This window comes from Miniopterus natalensis, chromosome X (assembly GCF_054644295.1).
Source record: "Miniopterus natalensis isolate mMinNat1 chromosome X, mMinNat1.hap1, whole genome shotgun sequence".
Lineage (NCBI taxonomy): Eukaryota > Metazoa > Chordata > Mammalia > Chiroptera > Miniopteridae > Miniopterus > Miniopterus natalensis.
In genome coordinates, this window is record NC_142103.1 from 7,723,909 (window position 1) to 7,741,955 (window position 18,047).

At 35.3% G+C, this 18,047-nt stretch overlaps 1 protein-coding gene across 2 annotated transcripts in view; it reads right to left on the reverse strand.

The window, feature by feature from the left end:
* Nucleotides 1-1,574: 1,574 nt before the first annotated feature.
* The window catches only part of PHF6 (PHD finger protein 6), a 48,389-nt gene continuing 31,916 nt past the window's right edge, over nucleotides 1,575-18,047 (reverse strand). The window contains exons 7-11 of one of the 2 annotated variants that reach the window (XM_016198008.2): nucleotides 17,799-17,942; nucleotides 16,388-16,492; nucleotides 13,546-13,679; nucleotides 5,029-5,158; nucleotides 1,575-4,706 (exon numbers count right to left, since the gene is read on the reverse strand). In XM_016198008.2, the coding sequence (XP_016053494.1) occupies nucleotides 5,029-5,158; nucleotides 13,546-13,679; nucleotides 16,388-16,492; nucleotides 17,799-17,942 (513 nt within the window). In that variant the 3' untranslated portion in view covers nucleotides 1,575-4,706. Of the gene's footprint in view, nucleotides 5,159-13,545; nucleotides 13,680-16,387; nucleotides 16,493-17,798; nucleotides 17,943-18,047 lie in introns of both variants that reach the window. The other variant, XM_087813327.1, reaches the window with a different exon arrangement.

The window sequence follows — 18,047 nt, forward strand, 5'->3', positions numbered from 1 at the left end:
CTCCCTGCCACTGCCCCCACCTCCAACATAAAAACACATTTACGGTCCCAGAGAGGCACAGACAAAGGTGTAATTTGAAAGTTTATGGATCTCCTATCTTTTGACAAGGACCCAGGTCTCACTGACTGATTTGACTTCAGTATTCTGACCATATGCAGAACTTGTCTGTTACAGTGTAACACTGTAAAATGCCATCATTAACTTTCTTAGTAACTGGTATTTTGTAGTTTTCATCTTCTGAATAAAAGTCAAGAATAAAATTTTTCCTTACGTCCTTAAAGTCGTTATGTCATTATCTTAACAAGGCAAAATTATGTCACACGAGTTGATAGATAAAGCAGCACTGTGTCTCCATAAGTGAGGACTCTAATATATAAATATAAGATGGCTTGAGCCCTGGCAGGGGTGGCTCAGCTGGTTGAGCTTTGACCCATGCACCGAGAGGTCATTGGTTTTGATTCCTGGTCAGGGTACATGCCTGGGTTGGGGGCTGGATCCCCAATAGGGGGCATGCAGGAGGCAGCCAATAGATGTCTCTCATTGATGTTTTTCTCCTCTCTCCCTCTCCATTTCTTTCTCTCTCTAAAAGTAAATAAAACATTTTTTAAAAAAAAGATGGATTGAGGTTTTCTCTTACAAAGATGGACTGGCCATTTGCTGGCCATAGAATTTCCTAGGGAAATTCTACCAGGTTTATGCTTTGGAATGTCCTCAGCAATTGCTGATGACTGCAGCTGAAAACCAAGACAAAGCAAAAAACACCAAACCCCGCCCCCCAAAAAAAACAACAAAAAAACCACACACACAAAAAAAGAGCTGTCAATAGTTTCAATTAACTAAAAAAAAAAAAACCAAAAAAAAAAACAAACACATAAATTCTTTCTCTATAATTTTATAGTGGTAATTAAAATGAAACTAAATAATGGATTTTACACACACACATCAAGCACTATTAGGTAACATTTGCAGGAAAGCACACCATCAAATAGTTCCACCATTAATCAACCTATAGCTTGAAGGCAGGTTAGGAATTGTGTGTATGGAATGAGCATATTCCACTAATTAAAACTTTGATTTCTGCCCTGGATATGGCCACCTCAATATATAAGCACTGTACTAGAAGCAAGCTGTCCATGGTAAAGGGAGTAAATTTAAATCTATAAGATGAAATCCCTTCATGACAAATATTAATCCTGCACCCTTATTACCAATCAGATTAACTATACTAGGAGTTTTGGTTAATTTTCAAAATCACCTTTTAACTAAGTTTTAGATGACATGATTTAGGCCATAGGTATCTGAATAATATAATAATAAGAGAACCAAGATGTAATGGGGTTCTGTTGTACTTGAAAGATTGCTGTCTCTCCATGATAAAAACCGTTTATGTTGTGAAACTTGGAACTAAACTCAAATTCACATTTTTCTCTCTCTCATGCTTGTTTAGCAACAAGTTATTAAACAAACTAGGCATTTTACCATGAAATAAAGCAAGACTAAAAGGAACACAATACTATTGCTGTTACAAATAAGCTTCATTATATCCGCTCACAAAAAACACATGCATACAAACATGAAAGTCATAACTCATTTATTGAATGAATAGTATATGCAATACCAATAAAAGGAAACTAATGCTACAAACTACAATTTTGAAAATAAAGCCAATATAACAGGAACAAAATATACATAACAAGAGAGGAATGTTTGACTTTGACCCATAATGCATTCCTTATCTTTACAATTAACCTAAATGTCTGTTAGAACAAAACTGTATACCTTGGTCTAACTTGAGTGCTTTTTAAAAAAGCAACATTCTGGAAGAACACTTCTTTTGCTTTGAGATATTTAAGATTCACACATTTGTTCAAGTACATAGATTCTGATTCAACAGTAGATCTATATAGCTTGTTATTCTCTTAATATCTAGAGTAGCATGTACTCCTGAGCAAGTACTATCTGAAAATCTAAAATTGCTAACTTTTGAAATAAAATGTATCAGCTGTGGGTTTTTAATAAATTGAGATGAAAGTAAAATTCACCTCCCCCCCCTCCCCCCAGGAACAAAGCTCTTATTAAAGTATAGAAACTCAAGTCTATCTTTCTACTCTAAAGAACATTTCTTACTAACATTTCTGGTAAGGCAATAAATGCTCCAGAATAATCTTCAATATACGCTTGCAAAGATTACACTGTTGAATATCAATAACAAAAAGAAAACAAAAATTGGGAAAAAAGAGAAAAGGGAAAAATAAAAGATGCTTCAATTTTTCAAGCTAAAATATGCGTAAAACACAGTCATGGCAGTATTTTTGAAATGATGTACATGTTATATACTTATCAAATAATGTCATGCTTATTAAAACTACAGTTAAGGACTTAAGAGATGAACAGTAAATACACTGCTGAGGTCCATTTTTCTAAATATTCATACCACAATGTAATTACTACCCAGAAGATGATGATGCTACTTGGGAACATAAGTACTGTACAATTTTTACATTGTAAGGCACTTTTACTCAGCATGTGACAAACATGGATACAAAAATCAAAATATCGGAGGTTTACAACCAAAGGTGATTTTTCATGTGACTTCAATTTACATTTCAATTTTTAATGAAAGACTATATAGCCAATCACACCACAGTGAGAAAAATAGGTAGCCAGCCACTTACCTAGCCAACCAAAAGGTAAAGTGCTATTCTGGTTGCTAGTGGCAGAGGAAGGGTTGAACAAACCCATACAAAATCATACACTGGATTACATAACAAATCCATCAACCGACAGCTATAGTATTCGAAGCCCATTACATGATTATTGACTGGCCATTATTACCCCTGGCACCTTCCATTTTTCCTAAAAACATCATTACAGTAGTTGTCCAAAAATGAGGGTGCTCTGTCATTTCACCGGTAAACTGATGGTATACGATGTAAAAATGATCTAGACACAGTGATTCAAAGATTTAAAATGACGGGTTTCAAGCTGCTGTTAAGGAAATAAAGTACAGATCCTTTGGGAAAAGTCACATAGCTTGGTAAACAAACATCTAGATCTGTCGTTGCACTTCAAGTCATGGTGAATTTTGAAAATTCATCACACACACACACAAAAACCCAACGGCATATTTAGAGCAAGAAGAGAAAAACATATAGGGAGAGCAACCCACTACTAAAGCTAGTTTACATCTAAAAATAATAAAAAATAGTTAAAATAAAGCAATCATCGAGTCCCTTGATTTAAGTAAATGTGTGAATACACACTTGACAAATGTGTCTTTAAGGGACTAACAGTTAAAAAAATCACTCATTAAGCACAGTGTAATTTTCCACCTGTTACATCTTAAAAATGCTTTTCCATAAGATACAAAACATCTTGATGTACAGTCATGTTAACATGATTTTTCTGGTTTGCAAATTTGCTTTAATGTGGTAGGTTAACTAATCACTCAGAAATCAGAATCCCTACCCTTGATAATGAGGTGCTATGGTAGTATCAGGCAGACCACAACTGAAGTTTTTTGGTTTTGCCATGAAGAAATATACAAATGTGCTTCAGAAGATAAATGGAAGAAAATATCACTAGCTAGAAATGCCAGTGTGAGAATCCTTTCTAAAAGGCTGGATTCTTAGGCTTTGAGAAACAATCCTGATGATCCATAAAACAGCGAGCCCCACCAGAGGGAAAGCAGGGCACAAAAGCCAATTTAATAGATCAGCAAAGCACTGCATGAAAACATTTAAAAAATATTAAATAAAGTTTCTAAAATAGTGGTCACAAAATTAAAAATAAATACTGTTTTATGCAGACTGTTCTTTACTCCTAGAGCACATGAGACCTCCTTACATACTTTGGGCCAATATCGGAAGCATTCCACACAACACGGCACTTGAGAGGAACGGGTTTCAGACATGGTGGCTAAAGTCCTTAGTGAGTGGTAACCCTTTCAATCTTAAAGAGGTTTGCTTTGCTGTTGCCAAATGTTAGTTCAAACTTGAAAGGATCCAATCATTTTGCTAGAAGCTCTTTGTATAACACGAAAAAAAGAAGAGGTTTACTGTCAAGAGAATTTTGGCATAAGCACTGGACCTCATAGCTGACAATCACCAGCCGCCTGAGTCCATGTAGGTCAGTGAGAACGACTTTAACAGGAACCAAATGAAATGCTTTAGCACACTTCTTGGAAGAAATTTTTAGCAGTTGCTGTCAAAGCCAAGAGAAAAATAAAGTTCTCTTCATTTCTAGCCTCCATTACTTGAGTGTGAAAAAATAATTCACAAATTCCCATGTGTTGCAACCAGAGGCGTGTTTGCACTGTAAAGTGAAATTTGCTTATGCTTTCCCTTGAGTATGAATCCACTGAACAAACTTAGACACTCGAAACAGAACTTTGTTCAGTCCAGAAATATAGCTTACTTCATTTCAATACCTGCTTTAACTGTTGACACTATACACAGGGTTAATAGTGTTTCAATTGCTTCCCAGAAACTGAAAACTACGGCTATGTAATATCAACATGTCAAACTCTGCCATCTAGTGAAGAAGGCTCACAGAACAAACAAGATGTTTTTAGGCAGTTCAATGAAGGATCTAAGAGTTGGGCAGTAAAAAGTTACAACCCTTTTTGATTTTAGAAAACAGTGAAAAAAGAATAGTAGTTATGGATGTCTTATTCATTCCCAGTTTTCTAACTCTGTCCCATGAACCTGTTTAAAAGATGATAAGAAAATGTAAAATATGATGCTTGAGGGGAACACAATAAATATAATGTTATTGAGAAGCGAGGATATCTTACTGATTTGACATTACAACTACATTTATTGATAAAGTAGATAGCTTGTTTTTACTGTTACAAAATCCACTAGTTTAAAAAACTATGCAAGCTCACACAATCCTCAGCATTCTAGTAACATGCTCAACTAAACATAATAGCATTAAAAAAATCATACTGCACACCATTACTTCAACATGTTTTTACCAATGTGTATTATATTCTGACAACAGATCCGATATAATTAACTTTCATACCTAGTTTCCATTAAGTTGCTGCTGAGTTAGTCGTTGCTGATCAATTTCTAATTTTCCCCGGCTTTTACTCTCTCGTTCCTCATCTTCTTCATCTCTCTCATCATTTCCACTATGATTTTTACAATATAGTCTACAATAATGAAAGACAAAAATCCCAAAATGTTTTGTTACTGTTCATAAGACTACATTTTTTCCTCATTCACACTTAAAAACATTCCACAGTTAGTTACATGCAGCTCCATTTCTGTCTAAAAGATAGGAAAGTACTCTATGAATGAGATATTTAAAGTCTATCTGAAATAAAACCTTTGGTTTGGGATGAAAGTTATCACATACACCCAAATATAAAGCAATTCCTCATTTTGCCCAATGAAATTAAAAACAAAGTTTTTGATATAAAACATTATTTAAAGGCACATTTCAGGAAATTATATTATATATATATATATATAATTGCTTTCTGCTCAAGATTTCATGCAACACTTTTATTCAAACTCTTCAAATGCCTTTTCATCATTAGTGTCCTGGCCTTCATTAGAACAACTTTATGAATCACCTGACAGTTTTCCAAGAACTACATTTGACTATGTCTCTCTTAATCTAGACTGGTTCTTCCAAATTTTTCCCCCCGTACCCTTTTCGGAAGAGTTAGATTAGATACCTTGTCAGCTATACCACATTCTGGATTTGTCTAACTGTAGTACTGTTTTATTTGGCTCTCTCTCACACCATATTTCCTATAAACTTAAAATAAAGTCCAAGGGCTTGGTTAGCTTTAGGTTCAACTTATTTTTTTTTGTTAGTCCAGGATACTTTGTAGGTGATCCTGCATACTTCAGGAGGCATGTAATTTCAGAACGCTCCATTTTAGTAGTGCTGTTTGATCATTTGGTTAAGGTGGTGGTGACAGCCAGATTTGTCCATTGTAGACAGGTTTTCCCCTTTAAAATTAGCAAATCATCTCTGGAGTGATACTTTGACATCATATAGCTCCAACAATCTTTTATTTGGACATATACACAGTATAAATGAAGTTCATTGTTCTTTATGAAAATAGCCACACAGGCAATTTTGGACCAGGGTTTAGGCCACTTTAATGTATACATACCAATGTATTTTTTTTAATTGCTAACCACCCCCACCATAATCAAAGGGTGGGCTGATCTGAGCTCAGTTTTAGGTAAATTACAACCATGTGCTGCATACCAATGTTTAGGTCTATGACAGACCACATATAGGAAAGTGTTCCCGTAAGATTATAATGTAGCTGAAAAATTCCTATCGCCTAGTGACATCATAGCCACCATAACATCATAACACAACCCATTCCTCAAGTGTTCGCGGTGATACTGATGTAAACAAACCTACTGTGCTGCCAGCTGTATAAAAATATAGCACTTACAATTATGTACAGTACCTAACACTTGATAATGGTAATAATAAAGGACTACGTTACTGGTGTTTGTATTTGCTATACAATACTTTTTTTTTTTTAACTATACTTTTTATTGTTAATTTAGAGTGTACTCTTTCCACTTATTAAAAGGAAGTTCGATGTAAAATAGTACGCTGTTATGCAGGCAGCAGCCTCATACATCTGTTTCCAGTGTCTCTTGATTGCATCATTTTCTCTTGTGCTTGATTTAATCTTGTGTTGTTTTGTGGAGTAACATGTTGTACAGGTTTGTAGCCTAGGAACACAAGGCTATACCACATAGCCCAGGTGTGTAGCAGACTATACCATCTAGGTTTGGAGAAGTGCATCCTATAATGTTCGCACGATGATGAAATGGCCCAGCCACCCATTTCTCAGAAGATATTCCTATCGTTAGATGGTACATGACTGTATACACAAGATGACAAGATAGAGCAAAAGATACAAGATGACAAGATAGAGCAATTCTTAAAAAATGTTCAGTGGATGCCCTCTTGTGGTCAGCAATGGATAAAAGAGGATCATATAGGAATTAACCAGCCACAAATGACTTTAACATGAGAAGTTTCTAACTTGTGCATAGAATAAAAGGCAGGCATGGGGATGGGGGAAGGATGATAGTAACAACTGACTTCTGACCCAGTTTTGCTTATTACTTTTTTATTCTCAAAATATTTTCAATAATTTTCAAAGAACTATAGAGAATTTGTACTCTTCAAACACTGCACATTGGGAATCACGTCTTTTTTTAATCATGAGTTCAACTATCAAGAGTGAGATTCCTACACTGTGCAGCTATGAAGTATCTTCCCAAAAATATAATCTGAATATAATTAAACCTTTGAACCAACTTACAATTTATGGGAAATATGGAGGGGTAGAGAAATGAGGTAATGGCCTCATGAAAAAGTAGAAAGAAAAATCTAGAATGTAAGACTTTTTTTTAGAGGACAACTTATTGAGGTTCTTCAACAAATAGGGGTAAAAGGTAAGATGGAGTGATTTTTGTAATTAAGAGAGACTCAAGACACACATCCATCAAATGCAACGTAGAGACTTTGCATGTATCGAGATTGAGCAAACCAAGTCTAAGACTACATTTTCAAGACAACTGAAGAAATATGGCCTGAATATGAGATGATGCAAAAAACTTATTTTAAAAAGTATGATAATAGCATAGTGATTAGGTAAGGAACACCCATTTTTTTAAGAGATGTAGGGATATCATGCAACTTCTACTGAAATAGGTAGCGATAAAATGATGAAATCTAGGATTCTGCTTTAATGTACCCTAGGAAGAAAAAAATAGATGAAACAACTATGGCAATAACTTAGTACCTGTTGAGATGGGGAGTTGTTATATTATCCCATTTTTTGTATATTTTTGAATTTTTTATGAGAATTTTATCTAAAAGGATAAGCCCTTTGTTATTCAAACAAATTTTAATCTTTTTATGGAATTATTTTTCCACAGGCCCATTACATGTCCTTCACCAATCTAGACATCAAGGCCACAGGTGTTGACTGGACAAAGAAGATCACTGCTGTCACAGAACTTACTTTTTTTAAGGTGGGAGATTGGCATTTAAAAAATACGTATTTAAATAGCTTAAAAATATAATAAAGATAATAAAACAGGATAAAACAATCAATATATAATCTTCCCTTGCTCTTTAAATATGAATATATTCAGGATCCAGAAAAGGCCAGTAAAAAAAGCCACATATAGAATGAAGCCACTTCATTCAAAAATATTCCTCCTTGTATTTTGTATTTCTTTATCCTTCTTTCCCTACTAAACTACTATGCATATGGACTATCATTTGAACTCAATGGTCTCTGATAAAATAATCCGGAATCCACATTATAAGCAGATTTTAGAAACAAATTCAAGTGAAAAAATAAAGAGCCGTTCAAATCATCATGGATCCCAGCGAAAATATTTTTGTTTAGAGATGGTCTCTGCAACATGGTTTTCTAATAGTTAAAAGTAAAAACCACCTAGATGTCTCAGAAAGGAACTGATTAAACAATCTGATACACCCATGCAATGGAATATCATGCAATCTGTAAAATGGTGATGTTGCCCAGCCGGGCGTGGCTCAGCGGTTGAGTGTTGACCTAAGATCCAAGCGATCAGGGTTCGATTCCTGGTCAGGGCACATGCCCGGGTTGCGGGCTCGATCAATGACTCTCTCATCATTGATGTTTCTCTCTCTCTCTCTCTCTCTCCTTTCCTCTCTCTGAAATCAATAAAGATATATTTTTTAAAAAAATGGTGATGTAAAACTAATGTCACGAAAAAATGTCTTGGGGATAGCAAGTGGAAAACAGATTATAAAACAGTATATAGAATAAAATCTTGTTTTTATAAATATACATATATACAATCACACAAATGTCTGAAGAAAGTATTCCGAGATTTAAAATTGTTATCTCTGGTGACAGAATCAAAGTTGACATTCAGTGCTTTTTCCTTATCTATATTTTCCATTTTTCCCCAAGATAAAAATGGTAACTATTATAATAAAAACACGTAAAATTTAAATTTAAATACACTACTACTGCATATATCTGATTTTAGATGTTTAAAATGGGCCGGTTACTTTAAAATAGTAATGGCTACTTTAAATAATAGTATACTACTCATAAAACTATCCAAACACCACAGTATTGAGAATATAAAATTGCCTCTTCGCCTCCGTTGACATGCAACAAACGAGAGGTAACAATTGTTTACTGAATATGTTCCTAGAAATTTTTTTATGTATATGAAAATATACATATATCTTGTACACGTGTACAACTTATTTCCCACCTCATTCTATCACAGAAATACCTCTTCACAACTCCACACATGGATCTAAGTCATTACTTAACTGCTGCATGCATGAACTACAATTTATTAAGTCTCCTGATGAACATTCTGGTTTATTTTGCTATTGTTGGTAAAAGTTTAACAAAAATCTTTTCCCATTCTACGTGAGAATTTCACCTTTGGTTAACTCTCTGGCTCTGTTCCACAGGCAACTTTGAAAAATGGGTGTGTTAACTATTTTACTGAGCTATGTTACCCTCAAATTGGTAGACTCTATCTTGATTGGGAGAATTATAAATATTCTGATAAGAAGCTATCCTTGGTCCTCTTTGTGGTATAACCTGAAAATTACCTATGCCTGTATAACTTGTAAGAGGCACTGGCTCTGATGGGCTATGAGGCTTTTAAGGCAGGGTGGGTCCCAAGCCCGCTCCACGTGGATCGTGCCTTGCTGGACCTGAGCTGTGCTGCTACGCTGACTCCTGCAAGGACGCCCACAGAAGAGGAATACATGATGCTGCCCTGCTGCCAACCTGCAGTTCCTGTCTTGAGTAGACTGATGCCATCTATGGTAATCTGGTCAGTCCTTACAATAGTTAATTCTAAGATGCCCTAGTGGATATAGCAGCAATCATTAACAGTAATACAATGACACTTCTTGCACATACATCCTTGTACTATCGTCTGCTCACTTCCCTGAGATAAATCCCTACAAATAGACTAGTAGCAAATGCATTATTTCAAGGTTTGGTCTCCAGGGATAAATTGCTCTCGTAAAAAGCTGTACCAATTTACGTCCTACCTGAACATCCAATGAGAATGCCTGTGTCGCTAGAACCTAACATTAGATAATATGAATCCTACTAACATTTGCCCATGTGATAGGCAAAAATAGCTAAGATCTTGTTTTAATTTGCATTTCCTTCATTACTAATAAGGTTGAACAGTTTTTCACATGCTTACAACCAACCCATGGCTATTTCTTCTATAAATTGCCTGTTCATTTCCTTTGCCCATTTTTAATGGGGTTGTGTTTTTCTTAATGATTTGGAATTCTCTTTATGCAGTCTAATTTTAATGTAGTCAAATAAAAATTTTGAGTTTCCTAGCATGTTTACAAAGACCTTCTATACTTGATTAGAGAAAAATTCTCCTGTATTTCCTATTCAGTTTTTTTATGATTGAGATTTTTAATCCATCTAGAATCTGTTTGGGGGGTACAGTCTAAGATAAGGATCCAAATTCTGTTTTCTAAATGGAGAGCCAATTGTATAGGTATTAGGTACTGAATAATTCATCCCAGCTCCACAGATACAGAATGCTACCATAATTATTTATAAGATAACAACAAAGACATGGATCTGTTTCTTGTGATCTTAAGTCACTATGCTAGTACCATACTATTTTAATTACCACATGACTGGTTTGATATCTAATAGATTTCTCCTTTCAACTGCATTAAAAATTTTCTTGGCTGCATGTGATACTACCTCAATATCTCTTTTCTACCCCTCCCCCCATAGTACTAAACCAGATTTTATTTGGGTAGCCATGTGCCCACTAAGAGTACATTTCCGGGGGGGGGGGGGGGAGGAAGGGGTCAATGGGGAGAACAAGGGATATCTGTAATATTTTGAACAATAAAAAAATAATAAACAAATAAAAACTAAAAAAAGAGTACATTTCCCAGCCTCCCTTGGACATGTGACTAAATTCTGACAAATCAGATGCTGAGCACAAGTGTGTGTGTAAAACCTCCAAGGCTGATTAAAGATGGATTCGGCTGGAGGAAAAGCCACTTTGTTCTTCCATTTTTCTTTGTTCCTGCTTCTTCCTACTTCCCATGGAAGGAGGCCACAAAGATGGGAGAGCAGAAAGAAGGTAATCTGCATCCCCAATGACACTGAAAAGCTGCCTACCACATCTGGACTTCTTTTCTCGGAATATCTTTTAGGAGAAAAACCAAGTTCTATCTTGTTTAAGCTTCTATTTTCTCCCTGCTATATAAGGTAACTTAATCATTACTAATAAAAAAATAATACCACATTTACTCTTCTAAACAAAATTGTCCAAAATTTGGACTTCATTTAATTGTGTTAAATGTATACATTCATTTGGGGAGAAAAGGCATCTTTCAATGTTGAATCTTTCCATCAGGAAACGTAATATACTTTGTCATTCATTTGGGTCCTGTGTAAAATGCTATTTTTTTTTTTAAAGTAAAGGTTCACCCTTAGTGTATGTATGTGTGTGGGGTGAGAGGTGAACATTTTTCTTTTCTATTTCTAACTAGTTATTACTGCAATTGTTTTAAAAAATTAATCTCATATGCATCAACTTACTGAGTAATTATTAAGTTTAGTAAATTCAGAGCTGATTCCTTTGGCTTTTCTTGGTAGATAATGGTATCAATAACACTGACATTTTTCCTTCATAATATTTATTATACATTTTTCTTCCTATTCTTGTTACACTGGCTTAACCCTCCAGAAGAACACTGAAAGCAACATTGGTAGTTGGCACCTTGTCTTGTTCCTGATCTGAATGGAAGTATGTTAGCAGAGTGTTTCTCAATTAGAGATGAGCATGAGAATCAACTGGGGAGTCATCAAAATACATGGTTTGGGCCTCTACCTACTGAATTTAAATCTCTGAGGGTGGCGCCCAGACAAAGAGTGGCTTTTTTTCCTTTTTTAAATATATCTTTGATTTCAGAGAGAGGAAGGGGGAGAGAGAGGAGATAGAAATATCCATGATGAGAGAGTCACTGATTGGCTGCCTCCTGCACGCCCCCTACAGGGATTGAGCCCTGGATCATAGCTCGATGCTCAACCACTGAGTGACGTCGGCCTAGCAAAGAACATTTCTAAAGAGGGCCTATCCACCTCCAGGTGATTCTGAGGCTCAGCCCTGGTTAGGGACCATTGTCCCTTTAACACTAAATAGGCTATTTGCTGTTTTTTCTCATAAACACTCTATTAAGAATCCTACCTTACCAAGAACTAAAATTCATGGATGTTAAATGGTATCAAATGTCTTTTCACCATCCACTAGGAGGTGATAGGATTTTTCTTTATTAATTATAATGGATGACATTAATATATTGCCTAATTTTGAACAGTCTTTAAATTGTTAGAATACAGCACTTGATTTGATTTTATAATAATTTAAGATTTTGGAATATGTATTTATAAAATGAGATTGGTTTATGGTTTTTGTTTTAAATACTATCTTTGTCAGTTTTGGTGCCACAGAATGAACCAAGAGGCTTTCTCCATCTTTTGCTGTATGCTGGACAGACACTGAACTATCTGTTCCTTAAAGGCTTTATAGAACTCACTTGAAAATAATATGTGTGCTTTTATTATTAAACAAGGTTTTGCACCTTCTGAATACAGCATTAGTACCTCATGCAGAAACTGAAATGTCAGGGTGACTGTTTATGTAAACTGCTTTATACACAAGAGTAGATCCTTAGTCACTAGTTCATTGCTTACTGAGAATGTGAGTAATGAAGTGCTTTATAATTTGCACAGGCAAATAAAAAATTCAGGGATCCCTACCAATTATTCGCCATTCAATTAAATAAATGGATCCATTATAGATATACATTGATAGCACTAGCCCAATGCAGCACAGTGGAAGACCCATAAAAAAGAGGGCAACATGTAATCTCAAACCTTGGAAGTTTACTCTTTCATCATTCTTCCATGAGTATCTTTTGACTTCTATCTCCGTAACCTTATCCTATTCTAAGCTCCCAGCAATTGGCACCTGGACCCTCAGCAGTAGCCTAACTCACCTCCCGATTTGTACCCTTGCTTCTGTCCCACTCTCTGCCTACAACACATTCCCAAGCACTATTTCCTTAAGGAAATTCCTAAACACTCTCCCACTGTGGACTAGGTTAGGACCTCCTTGTTAATATGTTCTCACAGTGCTTGGTAATGTATCCTTTATAGCACTTATGTAGTTTGTAATTGTATACTTAAGTTATGTGGCCATTTAATTAATATGTCTCTCCCACTAGACTACAATGCCTGGCACATAGTAAGCACAATAAATACTGGTTGAATGAATGATAATCCAGGGGTGTGTAGTCAGAAGAAAATGCTATTTGTAGTACTCATTTCTTACATACAGTCCTCAGTATTCTATACTTTGCTAAATATCACATAAAATAGTGATCAAGTAAAGTAATGTCATTGATTTAAGGGCAGTTACTTACTGACAAGTTTAGGAAAATGGACAATTGTTCTCTTACTTGTAAATTCCTCGTGACATATTTTCAATGTATTTAGCTTTGTCTTGTACTCCACAGTGGTAATGGTAAGTTTTAACACAGGCTTTTATTTCACATCCAATAGTAGCACCGGGCTGACTGCAAAGTGTACATTTCTGTTTAAGGGAAGAGAGAGGATAATCATAAGCACTATTTCAAAGTTTATGCGATCACATTTTTTCTATTTTAGTCATATTTCAGCCAAACATTCCAGCTTACAAAGAATACAGCCAATTCTATTGAAAAATAATGCACTGAACTTATTATATAGCAATATATTAAATAATGCAGCAATTTAAACCATACTGATAGATTTTCTAATATTAAGTCATCCCCTGTTAGAGATTTGACATATAAACAAAAATTAGACACTTCTTAATACTGTCAAACACAAAAAGAATGATATTCTATATTTTAGTAGTCAGCTTCTTCCCTATTTGCTCTCCTATTATAGAATGAAACGACAGGGAAGCAACCCCCCCCCCCCCCCCCAGAGGGATTGCTGCCAAGTAGGTAAAAAAGGTCAAAGGGAAACTGAAGGGGCTGAAATTTTTTCAAGACCTCAATCTGGCCTAGATCAGCTTTGCCTCAAGAATGTTCGAGATTAAAAGGTGGCTACTGACAAAAGGGTCTCATAGCCAAAGAAGTTTGAGAAATGCTCGTTTTAAACAGATTGCTCGATGGAAGAACTTCTCACGTTTTCTCCAAGAAGGAGGGTATAGTAAACAGTTCCCAAGTTTATTGAATTGCAGATGCCCTTTTATTTTTTGGAGGGCTGGGGAAGCATCTTGGACTAATTTCCCTTGAAGCACACTTCGGGAAATGCTAGGTTAGTGCTTACCCTAATATTCAACAGTGCAGAGGTAAATAAGGTGATCAAAAGAACTGAATTGTTATCCCAGTCTCCTATTTGGACTTAGGCTATATGACACAACATTTCTCTGTGTGATATGATGAAGTGATTTTTACCCCCTTTTTTAGTCTATACATTGTGTTTTAAAGGAGTTTCATTTTTAAAAGTGTAATCATCAATAAACTGAAATGGATTTAAATGGAACAAAGAACATCTACAATCTTCACACCTTCAAAAGTGCAGTTCCACAAAGAACTGGTCATTTCTAATGGATTCGAACAAAGATCATCAATGTCTGAAACCACTAGATGAAAGGCTGAAGAGCAATTTCAAAGTGGAGGATCAGACTCACCACCTGAATTCAAGGATCAGACATTATGAGTTGTCTGATATAATAAAATATGGATGATATAGTCCCACCTGTAAAGCATTCTTACCCCCCAAAATGTTGAAACTGAATCTAATCAAGACTTTACATCTAACTTCACTTTAAAAGAGAATCTGGCGAATAGAGGCACAAGTTAAATGGCATCATGAAAAAGCAAACAGACAAATAAAAACATGGGAAAGTCTACAGGACAATCAATTAATTTTCTTCAACAAGTCAATGGCATACACAAAACAAAACCAGAAACAACAAAGACAGGGAAGAGGGCGTGCCCTGGCTCACTAAGTAACATATAACAACCACATGTAATGTATGGGCCTCCTCTGGGTTCTGATTCACACAAATGAACTTTAAAAAGATAATTTTGAGACAACTCGGGGAATACAAATACAAACTGGGTATTAAATGACACTGAGGACTCATTGTTAATTTATAAAGTATAGTGACACTGTGGTTAGGTAAGAAAATGTCCAACTTTTAAGAGATACATACTGAAATATGTAGAGGTGAAATGATATCAAGTCTCAGCTCTGCTTTGAAATACTTCAAGCAACAAGATTAAAAGGCATGGATGAAACGAGTGCCGCAAATTCTTGATAACTGATGAGTCAAGGTGATGGATAGACGTGTGTTACTAGTCTTTCTAATTTTGACATATTTGAAAATTTTCACAATTAAAAATTTTCAAAAATTAAAGTCATTTCTAGAAGTAATTGCTGTCTTAAAGAAAAGAGTTTGCATTCCATTGACATTTTATAATATTCATAAACTGTAAAGGAATGATGAAAAGATGCCGATATTACTTAAAGCTATTTATTAGTAATTCAGTATGCTCAAAAACATGAGACTTAGGCACATTTAAAAAAAACTTTAAAGCTTTGATAAACATTTTAAGAAACATAACTGTGTATGTGAACTTTAACTAAACAGAAGGCTCTGAAAAAACTGTTCCTTTTATTTGAAAAAAAGAATGAATAACATCATGGGGAGGTTCTCAATGCTCTCTTGAGGTTTTGGAATTTTTCTTTAGGGGAACTTAAACAATATTAATATTTTAAGCTTAATAAGAAGCATTCCAGCCTGGCCAGCATGGCTCAGTGGTTGAGTATCAACCTATGACCTGGGAGATCACAGTTCAACTCCTGGTCAGGGCACATGCCTGGGTTGTGGGCTTGACCCCAGTAGGGGCGTGCAGGAGACAGCCGATCAATAACTCTCATCATTGATGTTTCTCTCTCTCTCCTTTCCTTTCTCTGAAATCAATAAAGACGTATTTAAAAAAAAAAATAAGTTACATTCCATTCACATCTTCTTTTTTTATTAAAAGACTCTCAAATACCCTGAAATGTAAATCTCAGTATAATTCTCTTAAGTAATGAAGATACATAGAAAGAGGGATAAGTTTCAGTAACATCAGCACCCTTTATTAATACTACAAGTCAGTCAAACAGATGCTGTGCTTTAACATAGGAACTACTTTACATTAATTTTTTTGATGGCTGAATAAATTTGAGATGCGTTCTATATTTAAAGCAGAAAGTCAGAAGAGAAACGTCGCATAGCATAAATATAAAACCACAGACCATTCTCTTTCCTCGCTTAATCTCCTGAAGAACAGTTTTAATATCAAAATCTCCAAATTCTGCTCTTGATGTTGTTGTGAGCTGGACTGTGCCAGAAGAAAATAACTAGAGAAGAAAAGATGCAAGAACATTTAATATTCAGAATCCTTTTGAGAAAAAGACTAAACATAATAACAAATGTGTTACATTACCTCAGTATCCTGAGAAAGAGGACTTTTCCTTAACAATCAAGTACTGATTCAGATATTTTTAATATATTCCCATGTCTGATTGAAATATAACCCAAAATAAAGAGAATGAAATAAAACTAATGTTGCCAGTGCGGAGCCAAGATTAAATACTTCATTAAACAATGTAGATTTCAACAGTGTCATGCTGTCATCTCAACTGTTTTACATTTCCACAAGATTTTTAAAAATTATTTCAATTGGCAAATTTCATCCATAGATGCAGATCAGTATTACCTAGGGATTTCTTTCCCCCAAATGAGACATGTTTAGGATCTACTCTAGGGGTACATATCTTGGAAAAAGCTCCCCAGGTAAATCTAATATGCATCTCTGGTTAAGAACCTCTGGTATAAATAATATATATTTAAAACTTAATCATAAATGGGATGAGAAATTCAACACAATCTAATTCAAAAACGTTTATGTTATGTCAGACCTATATCTAAGGACGCAAATATATCTTCCATGACAAGTTTATAAAGTTGAAAGTTTTACAGTTTGTTTTTTAAAGATTTTTAATTGATTTTTAGAGAGAGAGGAAAGGAAGGGGGAGGGAGAGAGAGAAACATCAATTGGCAGCCTCCTGCATGTCCCTTACCGGGGATTGAGCCCACACCCGAGGCATATGCCCTGATGGGGAATCAAACCAGCAACCTTTTGGAGCACGGGATGCCACCCAAACAACTGAGCCACACCAGCCAGGGCTGAAAGTTTTGCAGTTTTAATTATAGATTATCCGGAATATGGTAAGTATAATTAGAATTAATTAAATCCTACTAAATTATAAACGCTATATTTTTTAAAATCTAAAGTTTATTAAGATTTGGAATTGTAGGATATACTATTCATAATTATAAAATACTAATGTGGTTGGGGGGAGTACCATATTTGGTTACTATCTAAACTCTTTTCAAAAAATTTGGGTTTAGCTTGGCCAGTGTGGCTCAGTGGTTGATCATCGACCTAGGATCCAGGAGGTCCGGGTTCAATGCCCGGTCAAGGCACATGCCCAGGTTGCAAGCTCGATCCCCAGTAGGGGGCGTGCAGGAGGCAGCTGATCAATGATTCTCATCATTGATGTTTCTCTCTCTCCCTCTACCTTCCTCTCTCTGAAATCAATTAAAAAAAATATTAAAAAAACAAACTTGGGTTTAAAAGCACATAAAATGAACCATGCTTACCATACACTTATAATGTGCAGCTGCCTTCTTGGCATTAAATATATGAAGTTTTCCTCTTGCTTCGTTTTCTTCCTCTCCTACATGACAAAATCCACATTTAGGCCTGGTGTCATTAGGGCTGCTTCTGTGTGGAGACCTATCTCTCTGCAAATGTAAAAGAGGAAAAAAAATGTTCAAAAAATCCATGAAAATATTTTATTAGTCAACATTGGTCAAGCTTAGTCAACATTTCAAATGATTAATTTTACC